Genomic DNA, 17904 nt, shown 5'->3' with positions numbered 1-17904 from the left:
TAAACCACCCCCAATGATAGACTTCCTTCAAAAGGCCACATCTCCTAATAGTCCCACTCTTTGTGGGTCTAAAGTGGCATTTGCCTTTAAACCACCATAGACTCCCCTTCTTTCCATTTGTACTGCCAGGTAGTTGGTGGAGTATGGATTTCTTTCTGATAGAACACTGCAGCCATTGTCGCCGATACTATCTTGTATCTGATGTGAATAGGCCAGTAACATATCCCCCCATGCTGGTCAGCTGTAGTTTTATCATTTGAATAGCATTCAAGTTTCAATATTCTGAAATTTTTAATTAATGTTTTTTTTTTTTTTTTTTTGCTTCATTTGACTTGAGTAAAGAGTCTCCTCTCAGCATTAAGAAACATTAATGTTCTTTGCCTTTCTCCCATGTGTCTTTCCCTTTCTGATTGCCATGGTTGTTGGCAATTGGACACACTTGAAGAGCTTGGGTTTTGTGTTTGTTTGTTTGTTTTCATTTTTTGTTTTATGTTCTGAAGCATTTTTACTTTTCACTATCCAGTATGGCTCTGTGACTTTTACAATCCATGGTTTATCATTACAGCTGAGTGCAGGGTAAGAATCCACACCCCAACCCCAAAAAGTCTCCCTGTCTTTTGCTTTCCACTCAGGAGTGATGAAGGACAAAAGCAGGGGTTGGTGATTGGTAAAGGGTTAGAAATTCAGGTCAAGCATTGGGGATCACTACCCCATGTGAATATTTTTTGTGATCACAATACATGTAGCCCTGTAGACTATTCCATAGCCATGTGGTTCTTCCTAGGCCATCCTGCAGTGTCTTCCTAATGCCTCGATGCACTTGTTTTGTTTTTATTGACATTTATTTATTATATGTGTATGAGTACACTGAGGCTGTCTTCAGACACACTAAAAGAGGGCATCGGGTTCTATAGAGATGGTTTTATGAAAGCATGAGGTTACCACAATTTGATCTCAGGACCTCTGGAATAGCAGTCAATGCTCTTAACCACTGAGCCCTCTCTCCAGACCAGTTCATGTGTTTTAAAATGCTAATGGGTTAGATTTGTTTCATTGTCTTTTTTTCCTAATGAACTCCCCTTGATATTGTATGTCATCCACCATTGAAATCCAACACCTTATTGAGACTAAGTGTTTCTGTCAAATGCTTAAAGGATGGCTCATTGGTTAAGGCTTGCAATGCTCTTGCAAAGGACCAGACTAGACCACAGTGTCTTGGTCAGAAAATCCACAACCATTTGTAACTGAAGCTCCTAGACAGTGTCACCCTCATGTGGACTCTGAGAGTACCTTATGCTTGCCTGGACATAACCAGAGACTTACAGATGCCATTTTAAAGGAAGAAAAAGATAATTTAGTCAAAGTAAATTTCACCTAAATTAAAATGTTGCAACAACATCGTAAGTCTGTAGGATTAATGTGATTTTTCTTTCTAGAGTCTATGTAGGATTCTAAGGATCACATGCATGGCCCCAGTTGCTATCTGTGACATCAGGAGTGGGAAGATTATCCAAGATCCTCCAATACTGAAGGTCTGAGGAGCACATTGACTTTATATTAGACTTACATTTTTGTGTTTTCTCCTATTATTTTTAGCATTCATACCTTGGCTTTTTTTTTTTCTTTTTGCTTAGAGACAGGGTTTCCCTGTATAGCCCCTCCTGGCCTGGATCTTGTAGTGTAGACTAGGCTGACCTGAAACTCAGAGAGATTCCCCCTGCCTCTAAATCTAGAATCTTGAGATTAAAGGAGTATACCAACATTTATGCTGTGGATTTATGGTAAGTTTTGGTGTTTGTTTTCTTGCTTGCTTGTTTGTTTATGTTGAATTTGCTATATAGCAAAGACTGGCCTACTGGATCCTTAAAGTTGATTTACTCAAATATAAATTCCTTCGATCTCAACTTCTCTACTGTGAGATTATCTAAATGCAGAAAGCCTTTCTTCTTGGGTGTGGTAGTGCATGTCTCAAATACCAGATCTTGGGGCCATAAGCAGGTGGATCTATGTGGAATTAAGGCCACCCTGATCTACATACTGAGTTCCAGGCATACATAGAATAATAAGGTTTCAAAGTAGGAGGAGAACCAGGGGAAAACAGAACAAAACAAATTCCTTCTAGGACAGAGAGCTTTATAAAGAATAGTGTGTCAATAAAACAAGAATAAGTCATTGAAATAATGAATGAATTAATAAAAGTAAGGAGGGTGGACGTTAGAAAGATGGTGTTTCTTGTTTTATGTTCTGACAAAGAGTTTTTGAATTGTATAACTCTGGCAGTCCTGGAACTTGCTCTGTATTCCAAGCAGTAAAACCTTGACCAAATAGAGATCAACCTGGCTCTGCCTCTACCTCTGGAATATGGGATTAAAAGTAAATCACCATGCCTGACTTTTTTTAGTCTTTCTTTTGTTGCTTTGTTTTCCCTTGTGTTCTTGTCACCTGGTCTCAATCTATAACTCTAGTTAACCTGGAGCTCACAATGTAGATCAGGCAGGATTCAAGTTCCTGAAATATCCACTCCTTTTTGCTTCGAGAATGAGAGGATTAAGTGTGTGGGTGTGACCACACATGTCCTTCCCTTTTCTTCTGAAGACCTGATTTATGCAGGGAGATATGATCAAGGTTATCTAGCAATTTCAAAATTAAAAATTTAGTTGTCATTTGTGTATCATATCTAGAGCTTGCTTGCCTGGAAATGACAATCTAGGCCCGGATCACTCAACGTCACACAGATCTTTCTGGGTGCCAAAACTGGGTATGAGTTCAATATACACATTGCAGTAATGTATCAACCCTCCTGCCTCAGCCTCCTGAGTAGCTGGCTTTGAGGAATAATAAATAGTCCTAGTCTTTCTCACTGGTCTACGTTCCTTTTGTCCTGAGGCTAATGGGCTGTAGCTGGGTGGAGGCTCTACCTGTTCTGTGAAGTGGCAGCAGTGGTGGGCAGGTTTGGCTGCAAAGGGAAGGTGTGGAAAGGAGAAGTAGATAAAAGGCTCAGAGATTCAGAGAAGACAGTGGGAATTTGGAGTCACCTCCTCACACTGCTTGGAAAGGCAACCTGTCACCAGTGTCTGTGTCTGGTAAGTTCCTCACCTGCATCTGGCAGGACTCTCAATCCTTCTCTTCAGCCCAATTCCTTGCCAATGGGGACATTATACCACAGGAGACACAAGCATCCTCATTTTCAATCCTCTGATGAGAAGGTTGGAGAGTGATGTTTGCTTTGCTTTCACCTAAAATGTTTCTGTTGTTCAATTCATGGGGTTGTTTTTTTTTTCATGAGAGTTTTTCTCTGATATGTCTGGCCTGGTATTGATCATTTAGTTCCAAGTGATTGAAATTTAGAGTCCTCATGCTTTTGTCTCTGGAAAGTCGAAGCTACCATTTTGTGTCTCCAAGCCCGACATAGTCTTCAAATTTTGACATTATGGCTATAGCTAGTCACTCTCTTCTCCTCTCTTCTCTTCTCTTCTCCTCTCTTCTCTTCTCTTCTCTTCTCTTTTCTATTCTTCTATTCTCTGCTCTCTTTTCTTCTCTTATCGTCTCTCCTCTTCTCCATCTTTCTCTTTTCTTCTCTTCTCTTTGCTTCTCTCTCTGTATCTCTCTGTCGTGTCTGTATGTGTCTATTTTTCTCTGTCTCTCTGTCTGTCTCTCTCTCTTTCTAATATATACACACACATACTTACCACTAATGGTCCTTGAGTTCAGTTTAACATTTATGAGTCTTGAAAAATGTTAAGGATTTAAATAATATTTCAACTGTGTCAGTGTTTGGTCTGCATTTGTGTATTTGTAAGGTCACATGCTGGCTGCATCAGGTGATCTGAATAACGAGAGCCACCTGGGTCTGGCAATGCAGTTGACTTGAACCAAGATGTGGGTATTGGGAACCAAAAAGGGGTCTACTTCCAGAACCTACTCTCCAGCTTCCTTTTATGCATATTTGTTGGTTGGTTGGTTTTTCTGTTTCAAAGCTTGCACTTTAGTAGCCCAGGATCACCTTATGTGCATATGTAGCTGAGATGAACTTGAGGCAGAGTTTCTTCCTCCTGCCTCTACTCCCTGATGGCTTGAATCCTGATGAGAGAGGCTCAGTTTGTAAAGTGCTAGAAGTTTCCTTTTGCATAGGATGCAAAGTTAACACGGATTTATTAATTGAATATAAGAATAACTTTTGAATGAGAAGAGTTCAAAGAAATTCTTGTTAAATGTGATATGGCCTTTGCAAGAGTGAAAAATGAAGGAATCTTTTCCTTGTCCTGCCTTCCACAATATGGCATGGTAGGCTCCCTTGAAGGTAATGGCACAGGAACCCAGTGCTGTAAATAGATGAGTCCTCTCGTTCGCCCCTTGATATAATCTAACATTTCCTTTAGCCTGAGGTTCAAGAACAATCCTGAGAAGAGAGTGGGAAAACAGGCCACGCTCATCTCATTTTCTGGGAACTAAGGCTGGTGGGTCACAAGTTAGGGAAGTTAGTTCCCTTCAAGAGTAGATCTTGATAAGACTCTGAAAGAAATTAAAAAGAAAAGGTACAAAGTGGGTGTCAGATCCCAAAGGTGGGCTGCCTGAAGTGAAGCATGAGGATCTCCAGTTCCTCGCTAGGCTGGAATGCACAGAGATGAGTTATTTCTAGAAGATGGAACCCTGGTATAGACATACTGACCATTACTCCCAGCACTCTGGGGGATAAGTAGGCAGATTTCTAGTAGCTGAAAACCAGCATGGACTTCAAGAAAGTGGCAGTCCAGAAAATGCCACTTAGAGAAACCCTGCCTCAAACAAGAGTAAAATGTACAACACAGAGAGAAAAGCTAATGGAAATTAAAAGCAATAAGAGCTAACACTAGAGTGTGTTCACTCACACATTTCCCCTACACTGTATTTAAGTTTGGAACTCTTGGGGACAGTCTGAGCCTGGCGAGCTTTACCAGCACAGGAGATATCCTTTAACCCTTGCTGTTTAAAATCTTTTGTTGCATTTCTCTCACTGTGCTTGTGCTGAGCACACTCCTGGTCCTTTCTCGGGGACCTCCTGATGTTCCTTTGAGAATCTTGATGGAGAGATGGCTCACCCCCAAACTGTGAGTCTGCCCTGTGTCTAGAAATCCCACTCCTCAGGGGAATAGCAAGCAAACAGTTGGGTTTGGGATGAGCAGATTAATGGTAAGGCATACATGGAGGATTCACAGTCCACCATGCTGTCTTGTGACAGCCATGGCTGTGATACTAGGAGAGAGAGAGTCACATGGAAAATCGGGTTTGACTATGTGGACAAAAAGCCTGATCTAGACCTGCCTTGTGCAAAGACAGAATGAAATTTGTTCTAATCATCATTCTTAGAGGACTTTTTCTGGATGTTTCCACAGGATCCTTTTACCTGAATCCCTAAGTATGAGCTTCGAGGCTGTTCCCACACTGGAACAGCTGGCAATCCAGGTGCTGGCGAGTGATGAAGACAGGGCTGTCGCTGCTCTGAAGGACCTGCCCATAGTGTTTTTCCCCCCACTGTTCAAGGAGGCCTTCATTCAGAGACGCAAAAAACTTGTGAAGCATATGGTAACAACTTGGCCCCACGAGAACCTCTATATTGGCCCCCTGATGGGCTACTTCGATGTTGATACCTTCAAGGCTGTGTTAGATGGAGTGGATTGGCTGAGTGGTGAGACAGTTAGGCCTAGGTAAGTGAATCTTAGCTAGTGTGGAAGGAAATGCTGTGGCTGTAATTTTAAAAGAATGTAATGGAGGGAGGTTGAGACATATGTTCAAGGCAGATTATACATTGCACATCCAACCACCCTCATCTAATTCTTGCTTGACCCACAGGAGATGTAAACTCAAAGAGCTCAATTTGGTGAATCTCCAGCATGACTTCCTGGAAATATGGACTCCGACACGGGATCTTCTCCGAGTTCCACGGCCCCAGTCAGAGCAGGCAAATCCCTCAACTACGCTGAGCCAACCACTAAGTGTTCATGCCGACTACGTCTTCCTGTTCTGCGTTTTCAAGGCGTACCATGAGGAATTCATGCAGTGGGTCAGGCAGAGATTGAATACATTTCGCTTCAGTTTTTATAGGTTGACACCAAAGAGGAAATGACATTTGAGAAAGAACAAGCTGTTGGATCACTTGTGAAATCACAGGATCTCAGTTCAATTCAATTAGTTGTGATCCACCTGCCACGGGTCTGTGCTCTTAACTCTAGGTATCTCTCTAGCCTCAAAACAATCATTATTTGACACTGGATGGCTTAGACCTTAATATGAACCTCCACTGTCAGCTTGTATTTCAGAGCATGGAAAGTAAATCAGTTCACATCCATTCCTGACTATGTGTCTTTCTTGATCTTTTTTACATTTGTTCAGGCTTGACTCAAAGACATGACAACAGTGTTTCTTTTTGTTGTTCTTATATTGGTTATTTGTTTAATATCTATTTGGTGTATGTTAGTACACTGTAGCTGTCTTTAGACCCTCCAGAAAAAGGCATCAGATCTCATTGCAGATAGTTGTGAGCCACCTTGTGGTTCCTGTGTTTTGAAATCAGAACATCTGAAAGAGCAGTCAGTGCTCTTAAACACTTAGCCATCCCTCCAGTTCTATATTGGTTATTTCTTTACATTTCAGATACTATCCCTTTTCCCAGTTTCCCTTCCACAAACCCAGTATTCCCTGACCTTTGAGGGAGCTCTCCCACCCACTCCTGCCTCACTACCTTAGCATTTCCCTATGTTGAGGCACAGATTGTCCACACGACCACGGGTTCCCCCTTTCACTGATGCCAGGTAAGCCTTTCCTCTGCTATATAAGCAGCTGGCTCTGTGTCTTCCATAATATTTGCTCTTTGGTTAATAGTTTAGTCCCTGCGAAATTTGAGGGTTCTTGTATATTGATATTGTTGTACTTCCTCTGGGGTTACAAACCCCTTCAGCTCATTCGGTCCTTTTCCTGATTCCTCAGTTGTGGTCCCAGTGGTCAGTACAATGTTTGGCTACAAGCATCCAAATCTGTATCAGTTGTCTTGTCCTGGAGGAGCCACTCAGGTGATACCAATCCAACCTTCTGTCAGCAAGCACTTCTTAGCAGCAGGAATAGAGTGTGGGTTTGGTGTCTGCAGATGGAATGGATCCCTGGAAATGGCAGTCTCTGGATGGCCTTTCCTTTCATCTCTGCTCCACTCTTTTTCCTGAATTTGTGTCGGAGAGGAATAATTCTGTTAATATTTTTGAGATGTTTGGGTGGCCCGATATATAAACTGGGGACTGTGCATGACCTCTGAATATGGTCTCTAGTGGTTTTCTCTCCTGATTGTTGGGTATTTTAGCTAATGTCATCTTTATGGATTCCTGGGAGCCTCTTGCTTTGACATGTCTACTTCCTGGTGGCTACCGCCAGGTGCCCCATCCCCATTGCTCTGTTCAATTTTCTGACACTCTCTACTTCTCTTCCATCTCCTCACACACAGGATCCTAACATTTTTCCTCTCCCCCTTCTACCTTTCATAATTATTTTGTTTCCTCTCCTAAGTAGGTCTGAAGCATCCATGCTTTGTTCTTTCCTCTTCTTCAGTTGTATCCTTGACATGTCTAGTGTTTATGTATATTTTTTTTCCGAATCACTTATGAGTGAGTACAAATGCTCTGTGTTTTTTTTACTGTGTAACCAACTCTGGGTAATTTCTAGTTCCATACATTTGCCTGCAAATTTCAAAAAGTTATTGTTTTTTTTTTTTTCTTTTTCTATTCGTTTCTTCATCAAAACAGTTGATTACTCTTGTGTATTGAAAGCAGTGCGAGGTTCCATGACACCAAATAAACCAGTTCTGAGATTTCCCAAGATAAATTTAACAGTTCCAGCTTCTTCAGTGTTTGTCAAAATAAAAAGTGAAAAAGTAGAATTTGTAGTTCAATGGCATCTCAGATCCTTACAGGCTGATGGAGGAAGCTACTTCACACCTGGGGGTGGGGGTGCTCCAGGATGTGGGTCTGTAATGGACTGACCCTCCCACCTAGCACGCACTCCTGCTGGTGAGACCCAGGCCTCCTGCCAACGCGTCCTAGTGGGCCCAAGAGTAAGCTGGGTATTCAGGCTGCCATTGGGTTGGCCACACACCAAGTGCAAGCCAGGCCTTGCACCCCACAATGGCTCCCAGCCCAGCCCTAGGTAACCATGTGAGCACAAGCACAATGCTATAAAAAACAGGTGACCCAAGGTCAGGCGAGTCACAGGGGCTCAACTTTGGCCAGGCAGTGGATGGTGTTTGCTAGTCACCTTCTCTCCTGTTCCCACAGAGAAACAGGTGATCTGATAACTAGCATTTAGGCCATTAACTGTAAAACCTACACTTGCAATAGTCTCTGTTCAGTGTGACCAAGTGTTCTTGTTCTGCTTTTTTTTTTTTTTTTTTTTTTTTTTTAAATGCACCGAGTTTGGGCTAAACCAACCACCAAATTGATACCTACACCAGTCTACAGCCCAATGGCTCCCGGAGGCCAGGGGGCCCTACACCCAAATCCCTTCTCAGTACTGACCGTTGATTCTCCTTTTACAATAAAAACGCTAAGTCATATTGCATAGGAGTGCCAGAAACTGCCTCAGTGTAAACAAACTATTTACATTAAATAAAAACCTGTCTGCAGGCTGCGTCTGGACACGTATATCACGGTGCAATGCACACTGTGAACAACCCATGGAGACAGCTTCTGGCACTCAGGACCACAGAGTTGCACGCTTGCCACATGAGAAAAAGGCTGAGGGTGGAGAAGAGGAAGTGAGGGGGAAGGAGGGTCCACTTCCGGTTCCTGAGCTGATTAGACAGCTAGTCTAGTGTTTCATAGAGCCCGTCTCCACTGGTGGCACAGGTGGCCTGAATGTACCAGTTCCTGTGACGTAGAGAGTGCAGCCCTCGCTTGTCAGTCATTTTGGCTGCATTCATGGCATTGGGGAGGTCCTGCTTGTTGGCAAACCCCAAGAGAACGGCATCTCGGAGCTCATCTTCAGCGAGCATCCTCCTGAGCTCTCCACGGGCCTTGTTCGCAGGTTCTCTGTCATTGCTGTTCACTACGAAGAGCAATCCTTGGGTGTTCTGGAAGTGGTGGCGCCACAGCGGCCGGATCTTGTCCTGGCCGCCCACATCCCACACGGTGAAGCTGATATTCTTGTATTCAAAGTCTCCACGTTAAAACCAGTGGTGGGAATGGTGGTCACAATTTCACCCAGCTTCAGTTTGCATAGGATTCTCGTCTTCCCTGCAGCTTCCAGGCCCACCGTGAGAATGCCCATTTCTTTTTATGCCAAAAGGTCCTTGAAGAGGTTTGCAAAGAAATTCCTCATGCTTGTGGACAGGTGGAACCGATACTGGCCAGAGAACTCCGTGGCGGCTGCTCCCAGCCAGGTGTTGGTTTTGCTCCCACCAGTTGTTCCCAATTCAGATATATTTCTAAAATCTCTACATAAAATTAATGGATGAAGGCAAACCTTTTGCCTCAACCTTCCTAGTATCTAAAAAGCAGATCATAGACCTGCCAGCTTGGCTGTTTGCTACAGAACTTTTTTTACATATGAAAAGGCCTTTGTTTTTGTTTATACTGACTATTAGTTTTGTGTCAACTTGTTTCATACTATGGTGGTCAGAGAGAAGGGAATCTCAGTTGAGAAAATGTCTTTATGAGAATCATCTGTAAGGTACATTCCGATGGATGGGGAGTACCAAGCTCATTGTTGTCTGCCGGCTCATTGGCTTGTGGTTTCTTTCCATTAAGAAAGCAGACTGAATGAGCCGTGAGGGAGAAAGCCAGTAAGCAACATTCCAAAGGGCCATTTGGATTTCATGTCCTTGCTTCCTTCATTGATGTAGCAAGAAGTGGAGATGTATGCCAAATAAACCCTTTCCTCCCCTGCTTGCTTTTGTTTGTAGTGTTTGCTTTCAACAATAGAGCCAATAAGGCAATGTCCTTTGAGGGTTTATTCAAGAGATTTTGTGTATGTGTGTTGTTAGGAACACTGAATGTGTGGGGTGCTTCACAACATTAATGCTACCAGGATGAAATTTGAGTCAGGGATTTCTCAAAGTTGGAATATAAAACTATGTTTAGTAATGAAAAAAGACGCTTTACTAAAGCAAAATTAAATTCGAAGCTGAGTACATAAACAAGGATAATAAAGTAAACCCACCACTAAAAATGATGAAATGAATAGAATTTTCATTTGGCGGTAAGACACAACTGGAATTTCTAGACTTTGGAGGGAGAGGCACACAGGTCTCTATCTTAGGACTGCACAAAGATCACTTTTCAAAAGAAACAAAAAGCTTTTTTTTTGAGAAATTGTGAACCAAGAACATATTTTAAGAACCAGGCTCAATATCCATGGTATTCACAATAAACTCTGAATTGTGGGATTTCTTGTCTTTTTTACATAATTATTTTCATTTTCTAGATGTGGTCTCATTCTTGTGCAGGGCTGTCTGGAACTCATGTAACCAAAGTGTCAGTATTGCTTCTGTCTTCATGGCAGGGTATGTAGTAAGGTGTATCCAGGTTGATCAGATCTGCTTGTAGAGAATGAACTAAGAGCAGACTACAGAAGAACTCAACCACAGGGTCACTGCCAAACACCAGAGATTACTCCCTTCCTTTAGTCTCTGGTTTTTTGACTCAGAATTAGTTCAGCCTTGGCCATCCCTGAAATTTCTGTAAAATAGACTGGCCTTGAACTCAAAGAACTGTCCCCCAGCCCCAATGTTGGGATTAGTAGTCTGGGTTACCACACCTTCCTATTTCTTTCTGTCTATGACTGTACTGGATCCTGTCTTTGATGGCATCCTTAGCAGGTGAGGGTAAAGCTGTGACTCCAGGTGGTGTGGATTTGGTGACCTAAACAAGGTATCTATGTGGTTGTCTGTTCCTGGATGCTTGTAGCAGGAATGATTCTGGACTTGAAAGACTAGATTAATCCCTAGGACCACAAAGAAAGCAAAGAGCCTTTGGGTGAGTAAAAAGCTCCCTGATGTACAAGTCCATTATTTTAGATGGATTCCCTTGGTTTTCTTTTCTTTTCCATTCATCCCAGGATGGCCTGCTAATTGTTATGTACCTGATGATGACCTTGAACACCTACTTCTTCTTATTCTACCTCCAATGGTGGAATACAGGCTTTCTGCATCATGTCTATGTGAGTTAATAAGAGAGGTAGAGAGTGTGGGGCAATTGATCAGAGCAATGGGGATGGGGAACTGGGGGTAGCCAATAGACAGTACAGATGCCAGGAAAGCAAGAGGCTCCCAGGATTCAGTGGAGATGACATTAGGTAAAATAATCAACAAACAGGAGAGAGAACCCCTAGAGACCATATTCAGAGGTCATGCACAGCCCCAGTTTATATATAGGGCAACCCACCAATCACAAAAATATTAACAGAGAATTATTCCTCTATGACATAAATTCAGGAAACAGAGTAGAGCAGGGACCAAAGAAAAGGCCATCCAGAGACTGTCATATACAGGGACCCATTCCATGTGCAGACACCAAACAAATATACTATTGATGATGCTAAAAAGTGCTTGCTGACAGAATGTTGGTATGGTGTCCCCTGAGTGGCTCCCCAAGGACCTAACAACTGATACAGATTTGGATGCTTTGTACTGACCACTGGGACCACAACTGAGGAATTAGGGAAAGGACTGAATGAGCTGAAAGGGTTTGTAACCACAGAGGAAGAACAACAATATAAATCTATAAGAACCCTCAAATTTCACAGGGACTAAACCAACAACCAAAGAGCAAATATGGGGGGAGCCACAGAACTGGCTGCTTATATAGCAGAGGAACGGCTTACCTGGCATCAGTGGAAGGGGGGACCCTAGCTCCTGTGAACAATCTATGACTCAACATAGCAGAATGCTAAGGCAGTGAGGCAGGAGTAGGTGGGAGAGCTCCCTCATTGATCAGAGGAGAGGAGGGTTGGAATAGTGGGTTTGTGCCTAGAATTACAAATCATGGGCTAGCTCTTCTGTACTCTATGTACACTGTGACACTTACCTGCTCTTCTAGAATTTAAGGATTTGAAGCCAGATGACCAGAAGTTCAAAGTCATCAATGCCTGGGTAATGAGGTGGAGCAGACCAGAGATACACACCTGTTGCACATAGAAATTGAAAACTGTGTTTAGAAAGGGGATGGGCCCTGGATGTCTGTGAGAAATGGCTTAAGAGAGGATCATCCCAGCATGCCACCTAGAGAAATGAAAACATATCTGAGAAACAAGTTAGGCCTTGTCCCATTCACCTTTTACAGCTGCACCTAAGAGACCGATGCAGGGAGAGCTCTGATTATCGAGCCAGCCTGGTCTATATAAAGAGGTCCAAGGCAGGAAGACCTGCATAATAAAATCCCATTTCAAAAATAAAGGATTAGATGTGATCCAGCATGATGGATGGCTTACACTAACTAACATTCCAAGAGACAGAAATAATGCTGTGATTCCTTTCAGTCTAGCCTGGACATACATAAATATCAAGATGGAAAACAATTAGTCAAGCATGGATGTTCCATATTTTCATTTCAATACTTCAGAAGCAGAAGCTGGGAAACAACCCAGATGACCCTAGGTAGAGGAACGGTACAGAAAATGTGGCACATTTCCACAACAGAGTACTACTCAGCTATGACAAACAGTAACTGGTGGGAGAAAACCAACGCCTGGCTGGGAGCAGACGCCATGGAGGTCTCTGGACAGTATCTGTTCCACCTGTCCACAAGCATGGGGAATTTCTTCGCAAACCTCTTCAAGGACCTTTTGACATAAGAAGAAATGGGCATTCTCACGGTGGGCCTGGAAGCTGCAGGGAAGACGAGAATCCTATGCAAACTGAAGCTGGGTGAAATTGTGACCACCATTCCCACCACTGGTTTTAACGTGGAGACTTTGAATACAAGAATATCAGCTTCACCGTGTGGGATGTGGGCGGCCAGGACAAGATCCGGCCGCTGTGGCGCCACCACTTCCAGAACACCCAAGGATTGCTCTTCGTAGTGAACAGCAATGACAGAGAACCTGCGAACAAGGCCCGTGGAGAGCTCAGGAGGATGCTCGCTGAAGATGAGCTCCGAGATGCCGTTCTCTTGGGGTTTGCCAACAAGCAGGACCTCCCCAATGCCATGAATGCAGCCAAAATGACTGACAAGCGAGGGCTGCACTCTCTACGTCACAGGAACTGGTACATTCAGGCCACCTGTGCCACCAGTGGAGACGGGCTCTATGAAACACTAGACTAGTTGTCTAATCAGCTCAGGAACCGGAAGTGGACCCTCCTTCCCCCTCACTTCCTCTTCTCCACCCTCAGCCTTTTTCTCATGTGGCAAGCGTGCAACTCTGTGGTCCTGAGTGCCAGAAGCTGTCTCCATGGGTTGTTCACAGTGTGCATTGCACCGTGATATACATGTCCAGACGCAGCCTGCAGACAGGTGTTTATTTAATGTAAATAGTTTGTTTACACTGAGGCAGTTTCTGGCACTCCTATGCAATATGACTTAGCGTTTTTATTGTAAAAGGAGAATCAACGGTCAGTACTGAGAAGGGATTTGGGTGTAGGGCCCCCTGGCCTCCGGGAGCCATTGGGCTGTAGACTGGTGTAGGTATCAATTTGGTGGTTGGTTTAGCCCAAACTCGGTGCATTTAAAAAAAAAAAAAAAAAAAAAAAAAAAGCAGAACAAGAACACTTGGTCACACTGAACAGAGACTATTGCAAGTGTAGGTTTTACAGTTAATGGCCTAAATGCTAGTTATCAGATCACCTGTTTCTCTGTGGGAACAGGAGAGAAGGTGACTAGCAAACACCATCCACTGCCTGGCCAAAGTTGAGCCCCTGTGACTCGCCTGACCTTGGGTCACCTGTTTTTTATAGCATTGTGCTTGTGCTCACATGGTTACCTAGGGCTGGGCTGGGAGCCATTGTGGGGTGCAAGGCCTGGCTTGCACTTGGTGTGTGGCCAACCCAATGGCAGCCTGAATACCCAGCTTACTCTTGGGCCCACTAGGACGCGTTGGCAGGAGGCCTGGGTCTCACCAGCAGGAGTGCGTGCTAGGTGGGAGGGTCAGTCCATTACAGACCCACATCCTGGAGCACCCCCACCCCCAGGTGTGAAGTAGCTTCCTCCATCAGCCTGTAAGGATCTGAGATGCCATTGAACTACAAATTCTACTTTTTCACTTTTTATTTTGACAAACACTGAAGAAGCTGGAACTGTTAAATTTATCTTGGGAAATCTCAGAACTGGTTTATTTGGTGTCATGGAACCTCGCACTGCTTTCAATACACAAGAGTAATCAACTGTTTTGATGAAGAAACGAATAGAAAAAGAAAAAAAAAAAAACAATAACTTTTTGAAATTTGCAGGCAAATGTATGGAACTAGAAATTACCCAGAGTTGGTTACACAGTAAAAAAAACACAGAGCATTTGTACTCACTCATAAGTGATTCGGAAAAAAAATATACATAAACACTAGACATGTCAAGGATACAACTGAAGAAGAGGAAAGAACAAAGCATGGATGCTTCAGACCTACTTAGGAGAGGAAACAAAATAATTATGAAAGGTAGAAGGGGGAGAGGAAAAATGTTAGGATCCTGTGTGTGAGGAGATGGAAGAGAAGTAGAGAGTGTCAGAAAATTGAACAGAGCAATGGGGATGGGGCACCTGGCGGTAGCCACCAGGAAGTAGACATGTCAAAGCAAGAGGCTCCCAGGAATCCATAAAGATGACATTAGCTAAAATACCCAACAATCAGGAGAGAAAACCACTAGAGACCATATTCAGAGGTCATGCACAGTCCCCAGTTTATATATCGGGCCACCCAAACATCTCAAAAATATTAACAGAATTATTCCTCTCCGACACAAATTCAGGAAAAAGAGTGGAGCAGAGATGAAAGGAAAGGCCATCCAGAGACTGCCATTTCCAGGGATCCATTCCATCTGCAGACACCAAACCCACACTCTATTCCTGCTGCTAAGAAGTGCTTGCTGACAGAAGGTTGGATTGGTATCACCTGAGTGGCTCCTCCAGGACAAGACAACTGATACAGATTTGGATGCTTGTAGCCAAACATTGTACTGACCACTGGGACCACAACTGAGGAATCAGGAAAAGGACCGAATGAGCTGAAGGGGTTTGTAACCCCAGAGGAAGTACAACAATATCAATATACAAGAACCCTCAAATTTCGCAGGGACTAAACTATTAACCAAAGAGCAAATATTATGGAAGACACAGAGCCAGCTGCTTATATAGCAGAGGAAAGGCTTACCTGGCATCAGTGAAAGGGGGAACCCGTGGTCGTGTGGACAATCTGTGCCTCAACATAGGGAAATGCTAAGGTAGTGAGGCAGGAGTGGGTGGGAGAGCTCCCTCAAAGGTCAGGGAATACTGGGTTTGTGGAAGGGAAACTGGGAAAAGGGATAGTATCTGAAATGTAAAGAAATAACCAATATAGAACTGGAGGGATGGCTAAGTGTTTAAGAGCACTGACTGCTCTTTCAGATGTTCTGATTTCAAAACACAGGAACCACAAGGTGGCTCACAACTATCTGCAATGAGATCTGATGCCTTTTTCTGGAGGGTCTAAAGACAGCTACAGTGTACTAACATACACCAAATAGATATTAAACAAATAACCAATATAAGAACAACAAAAAGAAACACTGTTGTCATGTCTTTGAGTCAAGCCTGAACAAATGTAAAAAAGATCAAGAAAGACACATAGTCAGGAATGGATGTGAACTGATTTACTTTCCATGCTCTGAAATACAAGCTGACAGTGGAGGTTCATATTAAGGTCTAAGCCATCCAGTGTCAAATAATGATTGTTTTGAGGCTAGAGAGATACCTAGAGTTAAGAGCACAGACCCGTGGCAGGTGGATCACAACTAATTGAATTGAACTGAGATCCTGTGATTTCACAAGTGATCCAACAGCTTGTTCTTTCTCAAATGTCATTTCCTCTTTGGTGTCAACCTATAAAAACTGAAGCGAAATGTATTCAATCTCTGCCTGACCCACTGCATGAATTCCTCATGGTACGCCTTGAAAACGCAGAACAGGAAGACGTAGTCGGCATGAACACTTAGTGGTTGGCTCAGCGTAGTTGAGGGATTTGCCTGCTCTGACTGGGGCCGTGGAACTCGGAGAAGATCCCGTGTCGGAGTCCATATTTCCAGGAAGTCATGCTGGAGATTCACCAAATTGAGCTCTTTGAGTTTACATCTCCTGTGGGTCAAGCAAGAATTAGATGAGGGTGGTTGGATGTGCAATGTATAATCTGCCTTGAACATATGTCTCAACCTCCCTCCATTACATTCTTTTAAAATTACAGCCACAGCATTTCCTTCCACACTAGCTAAGATTCACTTACCTAGGCCTAACTGTCTCACCACTCAGCCAATCCACTCCATCTAACACAGCCTTGAAGGTATCAACATCGAAGTAGCCCATCAGGGGGCCAATATAGAGGTTCTCGTGGGGCCAAGTTGTTACCATATGCTTCACAAGTTTTTTGCGTCTCTGAATGAAGGCCTCCTTGAACAGTGGGGGGAAAAACACTATGGGCAGGTCCTTCAGAGCAGCGACAGCCCTGTCTTCATCACTCGCCAGCACCTGGATTGCCAGCTGTTCCAGTGTGGGAACAGCCTCGAAGCTCATACTTAGGGATTCAGGTAAAAGGATCCTGTGGAAACATCCAGAAAAAGTCCTCTAAGAATGATGATTAGAACAAATTTCATTCTGTCTTTGCACAAGGCAGGTCTAGATCAGGCTTTTTGTCCACATAGTCAAACCCGATTTTCCATGTGACTCTCTCTCTCCTAGTATCACAGCCATGGCTGTCACAAGACAGCATGGTGGACTGTGAATCCTCCATGTATGCCTTACCATTAATCTGCTCATCCCAAACCCAACTGTTTGCTTGCTATTCCCCTGAGGAGTGGGATTTCTAGACACAGGGCAGACTCACAGTTTGGGGGTGAGCCATCTCTCCATCAAGATTCTCAAAGGAACATCAGGAGGTCCCCGAGAAAGGACCAGGAGTGTGCTCAGCACAAGCACAGTGAGAGAAATGCAACAAAAGATTTTAAACAGCAAGGGTTAAAGGATATCTCCTGTGCTGGTAAAGCTCGCCAGGCTCAGACTGTCCCCAAGAGTTCCAAACTTAAATACAGTGTAGGGGAAATGTGTGAGTGAACACACTCTAGTGTTAGCTCTTATTGCTTTTAATTTCCATTAGCTTTTCTCTCTGTGTTGTACATTTTACTCTTGTTTGAGGCAGGGTTTCTCTAAGTGGCATTTTCTGGACTGCCACTTTCTTGAAGTCCATGCTGGTTTTCAGCTACTAGAAATCTGCCTACTTATCCCCCAGAGTGCTGGGAGTAATGGTCAGTATGTCTATACCAGGGTTCCATCTTCTAGAAATAACTCATCTCTGTGCATTCCAGCCTAGCGAGGAACTGGAGATCCTCATGCTTCACTTCAGGCAGCCCACCTTTGGGATCTGACACCCACTTTGTACCTTTTCTTTTTAATTTCTTTCAGAGTCTTATCAAGATCTACTCTTGAAGGGAACTAACTTCCCTAACTTGTGACCCACCAGCCTTAGTTCCCAGAAAATGAGATGAGCGTGGCCTGTTTTCCCACTCTCTTCTCAGGATTGTTCTTGAACCTCAGGCTAAAGGAAATGTTAGATTATATCAAGGGGCGAACGAGAGGACTCATCTATTTACAGCACTGGGTTCCTGTGCCATTACCTTCAAGGGAGCCTACCATGCCATATTGTGGAAGGCAGGACAAGGAAAAGATTCCTTCATTTTTCACTCTTGCAAAGGCCATATCACATTTAACAAGAATTCCTTT

The 17904-nt window shown here is 43.5% G+C and overlaps 2 protein-coding genes and 1 pseudogene across 3 annotated transcripts; 1 reads left to right on the top strand and 2 right to left on the bottom strand.

Moving 5' to 3' along the window:
* Positions 1-8821: 8821 nt before the first annotated feature.
* LOC308424241 (ADP-ribosylation factor 1-like) lies at positions 8822-9336 on the bottom strand (annotated as a pseudogene). The gene has a single exon. The product of its transcript is annotated as an ADP-ribosylation factor 1-like (transcript).
* A 3477-nt stretch (positions 9337-12813) lies between these two features.
* Positions 12814-13277, top strand: LOC308424242 (ADP-ribosylation factor 3-like; the record flags this gene model as incomplete). The annotated part of the gene is made up of 2 exons (XM_080921170.1): positions 12814-12910; positions 13021-13277. 2 exons carry the CDS (start codon positions 12814-12816, stop codon positions 13275-13277), a joined length of 354 nt encoding a protein of 117 aa, XP_080777296.1.
* A 2718-nt stretch (positions 13278-15995) lies between these two features.
* Positions 15996-16701, bottom strand: LOC308424958 (oogenesin-2-like; the record flags this gene model as incomplete). Its single annotated transcript, XM_080922128.1, has 2 exons — positions 15996-16269; positions 16415-16701. The coding sequence occupies 2 exons, from the start codon at positions 16699-16701 to the stop codon at positions 15996-15998; spliced, it is 561 nt and encodes a 186-aa protein (XP_080778254.1).
* Between the last annotated feature and the right edge of the window lie 1203 nt (positions 16702-17904).

The sequence above is a fragment of the Micromys minutus genome (genome assembly GCF_963924665.1).
Source record: "Micromys minutus genome assembly, chromosome: 9".
Taxonomy (NCBI): Eukaryota; Metazoa; Chordata; class Mammalia; order Rodentia; family Muridae; genus Micromys; species Micromys minutus.
The sequence above is the reverse complement of the archived record's forward strand: the minus strand, read 5'-3'. Positions and strand labels throughout refer to the sequence as shown.